General features: G+C 28.2%; 1 protein-coding gene across 2 annotated transcripts; it reads left to right on the plus strand.

The window, feature by feature from the left end:
- Positions 1–307: 307 nt before the first annotated feature.
- On the plus strand, positions 308–16,622 carry LOC145753215 (E3 ubiquitin-protein ligase NEDD4-like). 2 transcript variants are annotated; one of them, XM_082569613.1, is made up of 26 exons: positions 312–442; positions 739–899; positions 1,393–1,466; positions 1,831–1,924; positions 2,498–2,536; positions 2,775–2,828; positions 4,794–4,850; positions 4,934–4,983; positions 5,401–5,494; positions 6,272–6,405; positions 7,307–7,496; positions 7,757–7,907; positions 8,631–8,761; positions 9,051–9,136; positions 9,562–9,694; positions 9,767–9,821; positions 10,350–10,408; positions 10,871–10,942; positions 11,421–11,650; positions 12,325–12,446; positions 12,663–12,733; positions 13,149–13,318; positions 13,798–13,858; positions 14,206–14,373; positions 15,015–15,184; positions 15,758–16,622. In XM_082569613.1, exons 3-26 carry the CDS (start codon positions 1,441–1,443, stop codon positions 15,858–15,860), a joined length of 2,520 nt encoding a protein of 839 aa, XP_082425739.1. In that variant the 5' UTR covers positions 312–442; positions 739–899; positions 1,393–1,440; the 3' UTR covers positions 15,861–16,622. The 2 variants fall into 2 exon arrangements, with proteins under 2 accessions (XP_082425738.1, XP_082425739.1); XM_082569612.1 differs by lacking the exon at positions 739–899 and having other exon boundaries at positions 308–442.
- The last annotated feature ends 262 nt before the right edge of the window (positions 16,623–16,884 follow it).

Genomic DNA, 16,884 nt, shown 5'->3' on the forward strand with positions numbered 1-16,884 from the left:
GTCTAATTGTAAATATTAGTCAGTTGCCTGTTCTACTGGCAGACTGGTTAAGTTTTATTTATTATTGCAATATAGTCTGATAGTCGCAACCCATATCTTATTTTTAATAATTTACTAGGATATATTGTTGATGACATATTTTTATTATATATATTATATTTAAAAAAACTTTATTTAAATATATTTAATTTAAAGCAATTAATGCCCCCTATAGCTAAAAAAAGTGTCCCAAACTAGATTTTTATATTTAAATAGATATATAATAAATAATTTTAGGTTTTAACAGTTAAAGTAAAATTTACTTTATAGATTTACTATATATACAGTTAAATAGGAAATAACTAGGTGTTTTTTTTAAACTAAATTTTTTTGAATTTGGAAAACTACTTGGGCAGCAATGGCTGCTTCAGATGAAATAATACGGGGTCATAAAAGCAATGATGTAAGTATTTAATTATTTCAAATGAAATTGAAGCTTTTCTTGTTAGGTTTTTATAACTGGCAGCATGGTGTAGTAGTAAGAACACTTGCTACACCACCATGAGGTTGTGGGCTTAATCCCCACTGATCTTGTGCTGTAGTGCCCTTGAGTTAGGTGCTATAAACGGTATAAACTCCTGCTGAGCCAGCCCTTAATCAGCAATATAATTATCGCGCAATTATAATTTTTATAATATCCCAAACTGCTAAGGGCAACTTGAGACTGGGTTGGGGTAACTTATGTTACTTTATGTTTAGATCTTGCATTCGACCTTTTCACATCAAGGATAAAGTGATATATATCCAAAAAATAATTATGTTTATATACTTTATGGTCCCCAATTTAACCCATTACAATTCTGGTCCTCACCTTTTACAACTCTTTTACAGTGGATAATTTCCATACTTATTGATAGAATGTTATTATTTTATATTTTTTTTTTTTTATATTTCCAATTAATGTTATATATTATATATATATATTGTTTTTTTTCTGGTTTTCATTTCTTTACTTTTACGGCTTCAAAATTTTTGAAGGGCTTTAAGTTACACATATATATATATTTATATACAATACAGTTTTTACTAATTATAGGAAAGTTTTATTATCATTTGGGTAACTTTATTTTATGTCTTTTTTTAACCTTTTAAGTTTTATTAGTTTTAAATAACACATAGCTTTTATTAAATCAATTCTTCATCTTATTGTTATTATAAAAATAGATTTTGATTTTTTGATAATTTATTTTATTTATTGCTTATTACTATATCAATTATTTATATTTCAAAAGTAATTATTTTGGCTACAATTTTAATTAATACCTTTATTTAATTTTAAGTAAAAAGCAATCTTTAAATGTTGTAAACTAAAAAGTTTATAACTTTTATTTAAAAAAATAATTTTATTTTTAGCCAAATTATAGAATTGTTAGAGTTCAAGTTATTTCTGGACACAATCTAATGAAAAAAGATATTTTTGGTGCCAGGTAATTAAATGTTCGTTCCTTAAAACACGTAAAAATTAAAAAAAATTAGCATCCAATGGAAAATTTTTGGCAATTACCAGTTGCATTAAAATTATCTAATCGATGATTAATTTTACCGTACTTACTAAGAAAAAAAATGTTAAAAAAAAGAATTTTTGACTTTGGCTTAGGGCTATATTAGTTACCTATTTATTTTAACCAGTATTATTAAACCATGTATATATCTTTTTTAAGTGTGCATTATAATTTATTTAAAAAAATCTTGTTATGTAATAATTTTATCTAATATTTACCAAACTTAGTAGCATTTTTAAATAAAAACAATATAAGTGAATGTCAATAATTGTGTTAATTATTTATTTAGTGACCCCTACGTAACCGTTTCTTTATACAAACCAAAAAGAACTGGATCAATTGCCAAAACCTTTGATTCTGTAACAACCAAAACAAAAAAGAGGGTATGTTAAAAAAATTAAATATTCAAAGATATTAAAAATGTATTCAAAATGGTGTTTTTTATAAAAAATTTTCGACTATGACAAAATTAAAATTTTTTTTTTTTTTGATGTTTAAAATGTAAAGTTATTTAAAATTTTATTTTCTGTTTTTTTTTAATATTTTACACTATTCTAATAAATATTGGCATTTCTGAAAATTTTCTTTGGGTTTAATAGTAAAATTTTTGCCATGTCATCCAAGTAAACCCCAGTTATAACTTTTATTCCTTTAACTAACATTGTAAAGTATGTTTGGTTTGTGGAATTGACTGTAGGAAGAATTGAATTTAGTTTCTAAAATTTACCAATATAATTTGCATACTATTTTATTTTCCATTTTTTACTTTATAAGGAAGAAAAACAGAAAGTTTATTTTATAAATTGGTATACGGTGGCTGTTGTTTTTTTTAATCATATAAAATATTAGGCTCCCATTAATTATAGGCTATTTGAAATTTAAAAAAAATGTTATAACTTAATAATAATTTTTTGTTAGTGTTTAATTTTTGTTTATATTTTTTTTTTTTATTTTAGACTCTAAACCCAGAATGGAACGAGGAATTTAAATTTAAGGTTAGTGAGGTTTTTGTAAAGTTACAATTCAGCGTAAACTTAAACAACCGTAAACCCCTAATAACAGTTGTAGTTACGTTAAAAATAAAAATTTTTTAAATTAAATAAACAATTTTGTTCAAAAACCAAAAATTTTAATTTTAAAATAACAAACGTTACAAATATAAAAAAATTTTGTTATATATAGGCTACAATTTATATTATAATATTTAATTTTTTTTATTACTTTTTTAATTAGGTACACCCCAAAGATAATAGATTCCTTTTTGAAGTATTTGACGAAAACAGACTAGTAAGTACAACTGTTTTATTTCAAAATATCTTTAAATAAAGTTTGTAAATAAAAGAAGAACTGTATATATAAAAATATACATACAGTATTTTAATGTAAAATTCGATCTTCAATGGGCTATTGTAGTAAAAAACATTGTTTTTTTAAAAAGTTAGTAAATTAGAAAAAAATGTTTACATACACATACAGTATTTTTATATAGATTTTAAGAAGTTAGTGTAAACATTATTTGTTTATAATTTATATGGTAAAAATTAGATTTTTTAAAACTTTTATTATGTTAACAATATTAATATTAATTAGACTATTACTTAAAGATTTATTTTTTCGTATTTTTTAAATTTTTTATATTGTGCTATATAATAAGTAAATTAAAAAAAACAAATCATTAAAATTGAACAGGAAATATGTTACTATAAACCCCTTACCAAAAAACAACAAAAATATTAAACATTAAAACTTTAATTAATAAAAATTAATTAACAAGTAGTTTTAAAATAGAAGATATCTATAAATAGCTGTAATTCGTGCTCCTAATAAATTCTGCTATATAAAAACTGTGAACTAGAGCATTAATTTTACTCAAATTTTAAAATTTAAGAAACTTTTAATAAAATAAATATTTTAATAATGTTTGTTATTAAAGAATGACTCATTTTATATTTGTTAACATGATTATTTAAGTAAATACACACATAAAGTGAAGCCTAATAACATGATATAAAAAATAAAAATGGTTTAATTTTCTAATGACAAAATAATAAAATTTTATGAATGCAATGACTGTATACCAAAAAAAAAAAAAAATTCAATTTTTATTGTATATATTTAAGCGAATTTCTTTATTAGGCAAAATAACCCTAATTCGTCATATCGAAAACAAAACCAGGGTACGATGACGTCATAAAGCCACAAATTTTAGTATCAATATTTTCACAGCTCAATGTAAATTTACCAAAAAAATTCCACGTGCTCCCGAATTTATTTTTTTTGGCCTTTATGACGTCACAAGTCAGCAGGTCACATGCCTATTTGTACAGTCGACGCGCGCTCTATAACTACTTATGACGTATCAGGGCTAAATCTCGTGAAGTTAATTTTAAGATGCTTAATCGGGCGTAGGCGCTTAGCGCGTTGGCGGGTTTTTGTTTTTATTTACTTGTCCCCGATTTTAGAAATTTGCCACGACATTTGAAATGGCGTTTTTTAGAAAACTAATTTTACTTTTTAGGATAACAATTTTGGCCTTTTTAACACAATTACGCTAGTTTTAAAATTTTATTATTTTTTTATGCATTTATCCTAAATAAAAAAAAACTAACATCAATTGAGTAACATTAATTACCTTAACCTAGTCTCAAATTGACTTTTCACGATTTGGATTTTTTTTAAAGGTTTTTTTCGTATCAATAAATATTATATTAATAAATTAATACATTACTAAAGTGGCGGGAAAAATAAAATATTCAATTCCATGATTTTGAACATTGAACCGGCAGCGTGTAGTGGTAAGAACACTTGCTACACCACACATGAGGTCGTGGGTTTAATCCCTACTGATCTCATGCTGTAGAGCCCTTGCGTAAGGCGCTATAGACGGTATAAACTCTTGCTTATCCTGCTGAGCAAGCATAATTATCAGGCAATTATAATCTACAATATCCCAAACTGTCACAGGCAACTCGAGACTGGGTCGAAGTAACTAATGTTACTCTATGTTTAAGCGCATTTAGTTAGTGATTTTACCACTACAAAATTCCTGCATATTAATGTGACGTCACGATTTTTTCTTTATTACCTTTTTAACACGTGATAAAGCATAAGCATTAAACCATTGCGACAATCAATAGAAAATCAAACCGCGCGTGGGTTGTGACGTCATAGTTGCTCGTTGGATAATAAATCTATATATAATCGATTGATAATAATGTTAATTTGTAATCATATTTATATATTTTTTTTTAGACACGAAATGATTTTCTCGGCCAAGTTGACATTCCAATTAACCTATCTTACATATCCGTAAGTATTTAAATTTTTTCTTATTTTTTTTTGAAATTTTTTTTAGTATTTATATATTTTTTAATTGTTTTTTTTTTCGTTAGAGTGACGATTCCAATTCGGCGTATAGGGAATTCCCCCTCCGACCGAGAAGGTAGTTATTTTATGAATCAATCAATTTTTTGATTTTTTTTTTATACAGATGTTTTATTAGACAAATTTATTTAAAATGAATATTAATATTATTTTTAATTCTGCCTACTAGTTGCTAGCATGGTGAAATTAAGTAAAAAAAACGATGGTTTGTAAATTACTGGAAACGAGGTGTAGTGGTTAAGACACTTGGCTTCACTACATGAGGTCATTAGTTCAATTCCCACTGCTTCTATGCTATAGCGCTCTTAAAGTTAGCGCTATAAACAAATTTTTGCTAAATAAACAAACTTCTGCTAATTCAAAAACCAACCGGCAGAATAATTATCCGACAATTATTAATAATACCTTCCCATATCGAGGATAAATAAACTTATAAAAAGTTAAATAATAATTTAATGTTGTTTATTTTTTAAAGCTCAAAATCGAGGGTCAAAGGTCATTTAAGGTTAAAGCTGTCTTTTGTCGATCGTCAGACTTCCACCGAAAACCAAGAGGATTCCCCTAATGAGGTAACTGTTACCATAGTTACAGATCTATCCATGGTTACTTTCAAAATTATTGACATTGTCACAAAATTGTTTTCCTAGTTCCAAAATGATTTCCATGGTTACAAAATAATTTTCTTGGTAACGAAAATATTTACGTGGCTACAATAATGGTTTTATTTTTCTGTTGTTTTGGCAACTGTTTGTACATCGTTACCATGCTTGCATCTGATAACAACTATGCAAACATTGTTAAACTATGTGGTAACGAAAAATAAACTTGGGTTGTTTATTATTTTATTCTTTGAGGTTAACAAAAAATGCAAATGCCAACCACGTTAATATTAAATTTTAATATAAGCTAATAAATAGTAAATAAACATTGTAAAAACAATGTTTTTAATATTTGGTAATCTTTAACAATATGGTTACAATGTAAACATGGTGATGTATTATTAGTTTAAACAATGCGATTTTAAAAAAATCTAATAATAAAGCAAATTTCTAAAAATTAATGTGTGCGCTAACATAATAGTAACAATGTATTAACAATGTGTTTACAATGTAATCATGGTATTGCATTAAAAGCTAAAACAAAGAACAGTGCAGTTGAAAAAAAATCGATTTACAATGCAAATTTCTAAAAACAAAGTGTTTACAAAAACAACAACAATGTAGTAAAAAATTTGCTGACAATGATACAATAATCGCTTAAACAATGTGTTTTTAAAAATCGAAACACAATGCAAATTTCTAAAAACAATGAGCCTAGAAAATAATAACAATGTGTTGACAATATAGGGAGACTGGGAGATGGTGGATGAGGACAGGGAATCCAGAGTCCCAGAGGGGTGGGAGGAAAGAAATGACAATCTTGGGAGAACTTATTATGTTCATCACGCAACTAGGACTACACAATGGACGAGACCAACGAGGTAAAAATTAAAAAAAAATTGTTTTTTAATTTGAAAAATTTTATATTGGATCTACTTGTAGTTTACGATCCTCTGAAACTTTAGGGCCACACAAGGTCCTACTATTTACCACACAGGACCACACAGAATGCATTGTCTGTTTATTTTGGATACTGTCATTTGATTAAAAACCAAATACCAACAATAAGACACTTTTTTATCAACCGCAACCTAAACCCTTTTTTGGAAAAACCCTTGGTTGCCCTAAAGACAAAAAAAGTCTACGAAATTTTGCATTTTATTTTTTTGTCCTGTATGGTCTGTGCTATACAAGTAACAAGATGTGAGAACCAAATACAATATATATATATATATAAATCATTGTGAGGTTATAAAATATCTAGTCATATCTCGCGCTACAGTCAGGATTTTAGTTTTCTTAATATGGTCTCAACTCTTAACTAATATTTGCCTTTGCCTGCGATAATATACAAGTGCACCACAAAAAACTGTTTATTTATTTTGCAAGGTTTTTGCATGAAAATAAATATATAAATTATCCAGTAAGCTTTATTAAAAAGCACAATATATATTAAGTATAGGGTAATAAACTCACCAGTTGATAGCCCGCCCTATGACCGGAATTTTAATTTCTGTCAACTAATTTTGCCAGTGATTATTTACCCATACAACACAAATAGAAATTTTTTTAATTTGTCCTGCTATAAATTGAACATACTTACATATATATATTGTTATATTGTCCACTAAGCCCCGTTTTATATAGATTATAGCCTATTTTTAAGATATATAGTAGTTATAAACAAAAGTTTGTAGTATATAAATATATATACTTCAAAGAAAATTAATTTATATATAAAATAAAAATTTCAATTTTAAACTTTATTTTTTTGTGTTTTAGTTCAAGTGTCACTCCTAACAACAGCACTAGCAACCAGCCCTCCACTTCATTTTCAACGACCAGCCCTGAAACAACAACCACCCCCCCTGTAGTGGGCAGCCCTGACCAGGCAGCACAACAATATCGACAACGACGACATATTAGCGAAGAAGTCGTAGATTTACCCGAGAACCATCGCAATGATAACTCAGTTAGTTTTTTTTTTTTTTTTTTTAAATTTTTTTTTTAGTAATTTTAAAGGCAATTGTTTTTTTTGTTTTATTTTTTTGGGAAGAGTGTGCTGTTGTGACGTGTTTAAGCTATTTATAAATGCCAGGCTCATGGCCAAATATTGTGGCATTAGTGGGAATCGAACCTTAAACCTTAAGGTGAACCTGAAAACCAAAAGCCAGACATTTTTTTTAATAAATTTTAATGTTTTTTTTAATTATCTTTAATTTCCCCATTTAGTGGGAAATGTTGGCCCCAACCTCAGAAGCTCCATCCTCCCCCACCACAGCAAATCGATCCACTCCTGAATTAAATGCAGCAGCTAACACTGAAAATGCTGATCAAACCGAAATGCATAGATCACCTAGTTTACCTGCAGCTGCTATGACAGGTAAGTTGTTTATATTAACATACATAACGTATGAAAAATGGATTCCTAGTAATAGTGTAATACACAGTCTAGGGTCTTGTGTTTTTTTTATATTTTTTTCCTTTATGTGGAAAGGCCAACTCATGGCGTAAACATAAAGTAGTATTTGTTATTTCAACCCAGTCTCAAGTTGCCTTTGACAGTTTAAGATATTATTGAGTTTATACCATTTATTTTCCTTACTTAAGGGTGCAACAGCATGAAAGCAGAAGGGATCGACTGATAAACTTGTGTAATAAATATGTTTAACCCACAATTGTTTACACACTACATCATTTTTTTGTATATCTTTATCCTTGATGTAGAAAGGTTAACTGCACAACTAAACATAGAGTAACATCAGTTACCATGTCTCAGTCTCAAGTTGCCTTTGGCAGTTTAGGATATTATAAATTGTAATTGCCTGATAATAAATTTGCTGATAAAGTATTGGCTTAGCAGAAGTTTATATCGTTTATAGCACCTTACTTAAGGGCGCTAAGGTATAAAACCAGTGGGCATTGAACTCACAACCTCATGTAGTGTAGCAAGTGTTCTTTCCACTACACCATGCTGCCGGCTCCCTCAGTTTGACCCCAACTGCTTCTTTTTCCTTTAGAAATTAACTATTTTTTGTACAGATACTTAATATTTGACACCAACGCCCTTAACCTTATACTAAGCATTTTATTTATATTATTATAGCACTGACGCAAACAGACAGTTCAGACTTACCTGAGGGGTGGGAGGCAAGATTCGATACTCGAACAAGTAGGAAATATTATGTGGATCACGTTAACAAGAAAACTTCCTGGGCGAAGCCAGGAGCACAGCATGTAAGTTGATTGTGATGTCATAATATAAACTTTTGGGGAAAAAGAGGGTATTTTTTGTAATGTTATGTTAATTTTTTTGAGGGGGGGATTTTTGGAAAATGAACTGCCCTTTTAAAATTCAGGCCCCTGTTAATGAACTTATCACATTTAAACCCCGCAACAACTATATCCCCTAATCTTAACTCATCAAATTAAAACCCCTATATCTAAATTACTTTATTTAAGTATCTAACAAATGAAAGCCTATAAACCACTTTTATTTAATTATTTTTCTATTATGATGTCACAGAGGTCAAATAGCACGCATGGAACTGCCTCAAGCACCGACTCCCCTACAACAAAGTCAAAATATTTACCACCAGGCTGGGAGATGAAGTAGGCACTTTGATTATATTTTAGAAAAAAATTAAAAAGTGTTCATCTTTTGGTAAAAAAAGTGTTTACCACATTGTTAAAAAAGTGTCTACCCTTTGTTAAAAAAGTGTCTACCTTTTGTTAAAAATAGTGTTTGCCATTTGGGAAAAAAAATGTTTACTTTTGGTAAAAAAGTATTTACCATTTGATAAAAACAGTGTTTGCCATTGGAAAAAAGTGTTTACTCTAGGTAAAAAGTATTTACCATTTGATAAAAACAGTGTTTGCCATTTGGAAAAAAAGTGTTTACTCTTGGTAAAAAAGTATTTACCATTTGATAAAAACAGTGTTTGCCATTTGGAAAAAAAAGTGTTTACTCTTGGTAAAAAAGTGTTTTTCTTTTTGAAAAATAATCTTTTGTAATGTTATTGTTTTATCCTCTATAGGACAGCACCTAGTGGCCGTCGGTTTTTTATCGATCACACTCGACAGGTCACAACCTGGGATGACCCCAGAGGGAAACGACCTCCGATTGGACGAGAAAATTTTAAGAATGCGAGCGAGATCGGGCCGTTGCCGGTAATTATTATAAATTATTTTTATTTTAAATTATTTTTTTGGAATTTTTTTTAAATTTTTTTTTGATAATAGCCTGGTTGGGAAGAGAGAATTCATACAGATGGTAGAATATTTTTTGCTGATCACAGTGAGTTTTTTTTAATTTTTTTATAAGATGACTTATAATAGATATTTATGCCTAAAAAAATGGCAAAAAATAAGTAAAAATTTGTTAAAAAAATGGTAAAAATTTGGTAAAAAAAATGGTAGAAATTTGGTTAAAAAATTGGTAAAAATTTGGTTAAAAAATTGGTAAAAATTTTGTTAAAAAATGGTAAAAATTTGGTAAAAAAATGGTAAAAATTTAGTAAAAAATAATTATAAGTATTTGCCTTAGTAATTTTATTGCAAAAAGTAGTTTTTACTTTTAAAGGCTATAATTTCGAATTAAATTTTTTAGTATTTTTTTGTCCTTGATGTAAGAAGGCTGACTTTTTTAGTTTAGGATATAATTTATTATGATTGCCCAATATTTGCAAGAAAACAGTGAGAATCAAACCTTAGACCTTATGTAGTGAAGCCAAGTGTTTAAATCACCAAATTGCCAGTTTAAACTTTTATATATATTATCCATTATACTTTAATAAATATAGATTATTTGTAAATTTTATTTTAGTTAATCACAAAACTCAATGGGAGGATCCTAGATTACAAAATCCTGAAATTACTGGACCGGTAAGCATAAATCTTTTATAACTAAAATAATTATTTAACTGTAAAAGTCTGTATATTATAATTGAATATTTCTTTACAAAGTTGAACAATTTTAGTGAGTAAAAATTTTTTAGGTATTTAAATGTTAGATTTTTTGACAGGGCATTTTAGTTAAAACGAATTAAAATTAAATCATATTTAGTTTACGGTCCTTATTAACTTTTGCCCTTGTCATATTTCTTATTACTTTATCGTTTATTTAAAACACATATTAATATATTAAATCTATTATATACCCTTACCCTAACTTAACAACAACTGTATCTCCTAATAGGTTATTATTATTTTATAGTTGTGATACTTTATACATATTGTTCTTGTCACTTTTACATTTCTCAAATATCATGACTTTTACGCTCATAAAATTTGAAAGGATATCCTAAATGTAATAATAACTTTTAAAATTATTTATATTATTTTTAGGCGGTTCCGTATTCTAGAGATTACAAACAAAAATACGAATTCTTTAAAAGCAAACTTAGCAAAACTGTACCGGTAATTTTTTTTAAATTAAAAAAACTTTAAAGTATAAAAATATAATATTATAATTATAAAAAAATTATTTTTTGCTAGTGCTATAAATACTACTGTAATTTAAATTTAAAACTTACTTTAAAAAAATGAAACTTGGCTGTTTGGTAAATAAGTTTTATGTTTGATAACCATACCATAATATACTGTAAAATCTGTAAAAATATTTAAAAATTTTGGCATGTTTTAAATCATAAAATTGATTTTTTTCCCATTGCATTAGTTGTTTATTTTTTCTTGTCACTGTAATTTTAAAAAATAAATAAGTAAACTTTTATATATTTACCCTTACCATTTATCATACTATTTTTAAACCAATTTTTAATACTAAATTAGTGAAAAAAAACTAAAAAAGTTGGATATATTAAATTTACTAAATAGCTTAAAATATGTATTAAAACATATCACAAAAAAATTAATTATGACATCACAATATTAACAGCGTGACATTCCGAATCGATTTGAGATGAAAGTGGACCGTCGTACCATTTTAAACGATTCTTATCGTTGGATCACCAAAGTAAAAAAAGCTGATCTGCTCAAAGCAAGACTCTGGATTGAGTTCAATAAGGAAAAGGGATTAGATTATGGAGGTGTCGCAAGAGAATGGTTCTATTTGCTTTCTAAAGAAATGTTTAATCCTTATTATGGACTCTTTGAATATTCGGCAACGTGAGTATTTTAGAGTTGTTTTTATTTAATTTTTTTTATGTGGCGTTTTGCTAGGTACTTAAAATAAGGCAGTTTTTGCTGTAAAGTTTTTGGTTTATTTGTAAATTATATTAGTGGTGTACTTGTTGGTGTTATTTTTAATGGTTTATACCGCTCTGGGGGACATTTTAGGGGTGTCGGTCTGCAGGGAGATACGTAATCTTGTAGGGGTGGTCAAATTCCTTAAGAGGAAATTTTAAGGGGTGAAGATCCATCAGAGTGACTTTAAGAAGGTGATATTAGAGGGTATTGATTTTAAGCTCTATAGGTGTTTTTGGGGGTATGGGTTTGTGGGGTGACAAGTAGTTCTTCAAGAAAGGATTTTAGGGGTGTTTGGGTTCTACAGGGTGACAAGTACTCGTTTAAAAAAAGAAAATTTGAAGGTTGTGGGTTTGCAGGGGACAATTAATTCTCGAATGGAGAATATTCGAAGGTCTATGGGTCTTCGGGATGACAAGAATCTTCTTGGGGGTAATTTTAGGGGTCATGTATATTTGCGGGGCATAATTATCTGTAAGGGGGAAATTTTAAGGTTTTTCCCCCTGTGCTCTGTGAACTAATACCCAATAACATATTCGACAAAAAATTGCTGTTAAAAATTTATATTATATTCACTTTCACTTTTTTCAACACAGTGACAATTACACTCTCCAAATCAACCCCAACAGTGGTTTATGCAATGAAGACCATTTTGAGTGGTTCAGATTTATTGGTAGAGTGGCTGGAATGGCTGTTTTCCATGGAAAACTTTTAGATGGTTGGTAAAATTTAATTAAATTCAATTATTTGTTGTATTTTAAACATAAATTATGTTCACTAAAAAGCAAACATTTTTTTTAGGATTTTTTTTTCATTCTTGAAAATTGAGTATTTTTCAAAAACTAAAATTTTAATATTTATTTTATGTTTACCATATATACCATATAGCTTGCCTTTCTATACTCTAATTAATTTAAAATTTAAATATTTACAGCATTTTTTATTCGTCCTTTCTATAAAATGATGTTGGGGAAACCTATTACCTTAAGAGACATGGAATCGGTGGTAAGTTAATTTTAAAGTATTTTTTTTAACTTTAATAAAAAAAATATTAATTAAAAAAAGAAAACTAGTACTAAGGTGTAGCCTTTGATAACTTGGGTTTACTACATGAGGTCCTGGGTTTAATTCCCACTGTCTTCTTACTGTAGTGCTCTTGAATAAAGTGCTATAAACTTAAAGCCAAAAAGCAATCAGCAGATTAATTATTGAACACCTATGTTCAATATTATCCTAATCTACAAAAGACAACTCGAGACTGGGTCAGGGTAACAAATGTTACTCTGTGTTAAATCCATAACGTCAACCTTGCCACATTGAGGATAAAAAATTACAAAAAAAAATTCGAATTTTTTTAGGAAATTTTTTTTAAAATTTTTTACAATGTTTAAAAAAAATTTTTTTCTACCAATTTCTACAGGACAGCGAGTACTACAACTCCCTCAAGTGGATTTTAGAAAACGACCCCAGCGACCTTGACCTCTACTTTACAGTGGACGAGGAATTATTCGGACAAATGAAAGTAAACGAACTGAAACCGGGTGGAACGGATATTCAAGTCATCAATGAGAATAAAAGAGAGTACATCCAGTAAGTGAAAGGGTTTTAACTTTTTGGGGATATCTATATTACCAAATAACATTTTATTTATTATTACTAAAAACTATATTATTCATTTTTTTCGAAAAAAAAAAAACACATAACTAAATGGACATATTCCGAAACCAAATTTTGAAAACGGTATTTTACCGAAATTTAGGTTAAATTTTTTTTTCAAAAATTATAAGGCATTTTTTACAGAAGGGTTCGGGTTTAAGGGGCTTAATAGAAAATGCTTTATTGTCAGTAATTTTTTTTGCATGTAAAATGTAATTCTGTTAAATAAGTGGTTTTTGCCATCAGTTACCCAAAAAAAAATTAAAATAATATTGTTTTCTAGTTTTTTTGGGAAATATCTATTTTTTAATGTACAATAGTTGTTAAAAAAGTTTTTTTCCTTTAAATATAACAACACCGTTTATATATTACTTTATAATATTATTTAATATTAAATTATTTTTTCCTTTTAGACTTGTTATCAAATGGAGATTTGTCTCAAGAGTACAAGAACAGATGAAAGCATTTCTACAAGTGAATTCAAAAATCTTCTTTAAAATTTCACCTTTTATATGTTATATTGAAAATAAAGATTTTTAAACTTCAATTCACTACATGAAGTCCTGGGTTCGGTCCCCACTGCTCTCATGCTATAGCCCCCATTGAGTAAAGAGCTATAATTGGTAAAAACTCCTGCTGAGTCAGCACTTAATCGGCTGCTTAATTATTGGGTAATTATAAATCTATATTATCTCAAATTGTCACAGGCAACTCGAGACTGGGTCGGAGTAACTGATGTTACTCTATGTTTAGGTCATGAAGTCAGCCTTTTTACAATTAGGATAAATAAATGTAAAACTAAATTTTTTTATTATTTTTAGGGTTTTAACGAACTGATCCCTAGCAATTTGTTGAAAATCTTTGACGAAAATGAGTTAGAATTACTCATGTGTGGATTAGGTGATGTGGATGTCAACGATTGGAGAAAGAATACAAATTATAAGGGAGATTACACAGCTAATCATATTGTGATACAATGGTTCTGGAAGGTGGGTTATGATGTCATAATCATGTTTATATGTGATGTCATAGTTATATGATGTTATTTATTTTTGTTTTTGACTGAGTGGCGCATTCGTAAAATGCACTTCGGCGCATAAGATTTCGAGTTTAATCCCCATGGCTTCCATCTTGCAGCACCCTTTAGTAAGGCACTGCTTTTATTTTTTTTATTAAATAAAGTTTTGGCAACACTAGTCAATAGCTCAACCTACAGTCAGCATTTTAGTTTTCGTAATATGGCCACAATTCTCGACTAATATTTGCAAGTAATTTACCCACCACTACAACTAGCAGTTTAATTTATTTCGTAGGCCTATAATTTCGACATACATATATGATATATATATTGTCCACCAAGCTCGATTACATATGGATTACCAAAAATATTAGGTCCAGTACTTGTACTGCAAGCTCAAATATTTTAGGTTTGAGCTGCACAAATGCCACACTATTTACCCTTGACCTAGGTGTTTACAGATAGCTCAAACACGTCATATTATCATTAAAAAAAATATATATATATTAAAATTTAAAAATTTTTCTTAAGACAGTCCTTACTAAAAAAAAATTAAATTATTAGCTTTTCCACATTGAGGATAAATCATTTAAAAAAATTCTTAAATTTTAGGCTGTGTTATTGATGGACCCAGAACTCCGCGTCCGGTTCCTTCAATTTGTGACCGGAACCTCCCGGGTCCCTATGAATGGGTTTGGGGAGTTGTGGGGCAGTAACGGGCCCCAATTATTCACCATTGAGAGATGGGGAACCCCGGAAAAGTTACCCCGTGCTCACACATGGCAAGTTAAACCCATTTTTTTGAAAATTTTATATTTTAGAAATAATTTATTATTTAAAGAGCTAGTTGGGTCATAGGGTTGATTTTTTCAATTTTATTGGGATTTTTCCAACTTGCACGGAGATACCATTATTTTCAAAATTAAATAAGTAGTTTCGAGATATTGCAATTTAAAGTTTGCAAAATTTAATCTTCGCAAATAGAGCAATATTTGTCAGTTTTTGGTGTGGAAAGGTCGAGTGCGCGACCTTAACATTGAGTAACAACTGTTACATTGACCTAGTCTCGAGTTGCCTGTAACAGTTTGGGATATTATAGATTATATTTTCCAATAATTAAGCTGCTGATTAGGTGCTGGCACAGCAGGAGTTTGTACCGTTTATAGGATCTTACTCAAGGGAACTACAGCTAGAGATCACTGGGGATCAAACTAAGGACCTCATGTAGTGTATGAAGTATTCTGACCACTACACCACGCTGCCGACTTACTTATATTATAGTTAAAAGATTATTTTTTAAATAATTATATTTTAAAAATAAAAAATATTTATTTTAAATTCAATTTTTTTTCTAGTTTTAACCGATTAGACTTACCGCCATATAATAACTTTGAAGAGTTACGAAAAAAATTACACCTTGCTATAGAAAGTACACAAGGATTTGAGGGCGTCGATTAATTACAATATTAGACAGAATATACGTATTATATATAATAAGTACGTTCATATATTTAAAACCTGTATCACCCACTAAGGGTTAGTACATAGCCTTATCAAAAAGGTTCTTTATTAATTTTAGCTATAATTATTGTATTAAAGTATATAAATTTTTAAATATTTAAAAAATTGCCTATTTGGAAAGATATATTGTTTAAAAATTTTGGTATTTTTGATGAAATAGTTATTGTAAAAATGTAAATTCTGAAAATACTAACAAAAATATATTGTAGGAGTTAATCTATTATAAAAATTTGTAAATTATTTTTAAAATTTGATTCCTTTTTAACAGCCATATTATATTAAAAAAGACAATTAAATTTTTATTGTTTAATTTTTCGAATTTTTAAATTTTCTCATATAAAATTAGGTACCCAAAAATTAAACATATAAAAATATATTTTAAGGTGATATTATGAAAATTAAATAGGTAATGTATTTTGCTGGCACATCAATCTTTTGTATATTTATTATTTTCTGTTTTCGTTTTGCAAAAAATCAACATTTTTTATTATTTTCTTTTTTTGGTGTCATTTTATGCAAAAATGGGTTTTAAAATTTGGGCAACAAACAATCAAAAGTGTTTCAAACAATAAGGCATTGTTTTGTATATATCCAGTTATCTGTGACGTCATACTTGATTAGTGTAACGTCATACTTAATTTTTTTGACGTCAACATTCCGTAAAAAACGTCATAATAAAAAAATTAGCAATAAAAGGTATTATTGCGATTCTAGCTGCTTCAACAGATATTGTTTTAACGAATTCTGACGTCAGAAATCTGACGTCACGTTGTTTGTTAATTATCCCATGATCTGTTTTTAAATTTTTCTTTTTTTTGTTTTCCAACTTTTTTTTTAACCGGAGGTGAAAAGTATTAACAATTTTTTTCGTGGGTGTTGTATATTACAGCACTAGCATTATTACGTCATATTGTGTTATTATCGGCTACTAATTAGTCAAAATATAATGGTTATTAATTAA

Source organism: Corella eumyota, chromosome 5 (genome assembly GCF_963082875.1).
Source record: "Corella eumyota chromosome 5, kaCorEumy4.1, whole genome shotgun sequence".
NCBI classification, from domain to species: Eukaryota; Metazoa; Chordata; class Ascidiacea; order Phlebobranchia; family Corellidae; genus Corella; species Corella eumyota.

Excerpts from the sequence above, each read along its gene's own strand:
- LOC145753215 (XM_082569612.1), top strand. The coding sequence starts at position 398 with ATGGCTGCTTCAGATGAAATAATACGGGGTCATAAAAGCAATGAT. Across the intron at positions 12,734-13,148 it reads TAAGAGACATGGAATCGGTG|GACAGCGAGTACTACAACTC; the intron begins GTAAGTTAATTT and ends CAATTTCTACAG. Across the intron at positions 13,859-14,205 it reads AGATGAAAGCATTTCTACAA|GGTTTTAACGAACTGATCCC; the intron begins GTGAATTCAAAA and ends TATTATTTTTAG.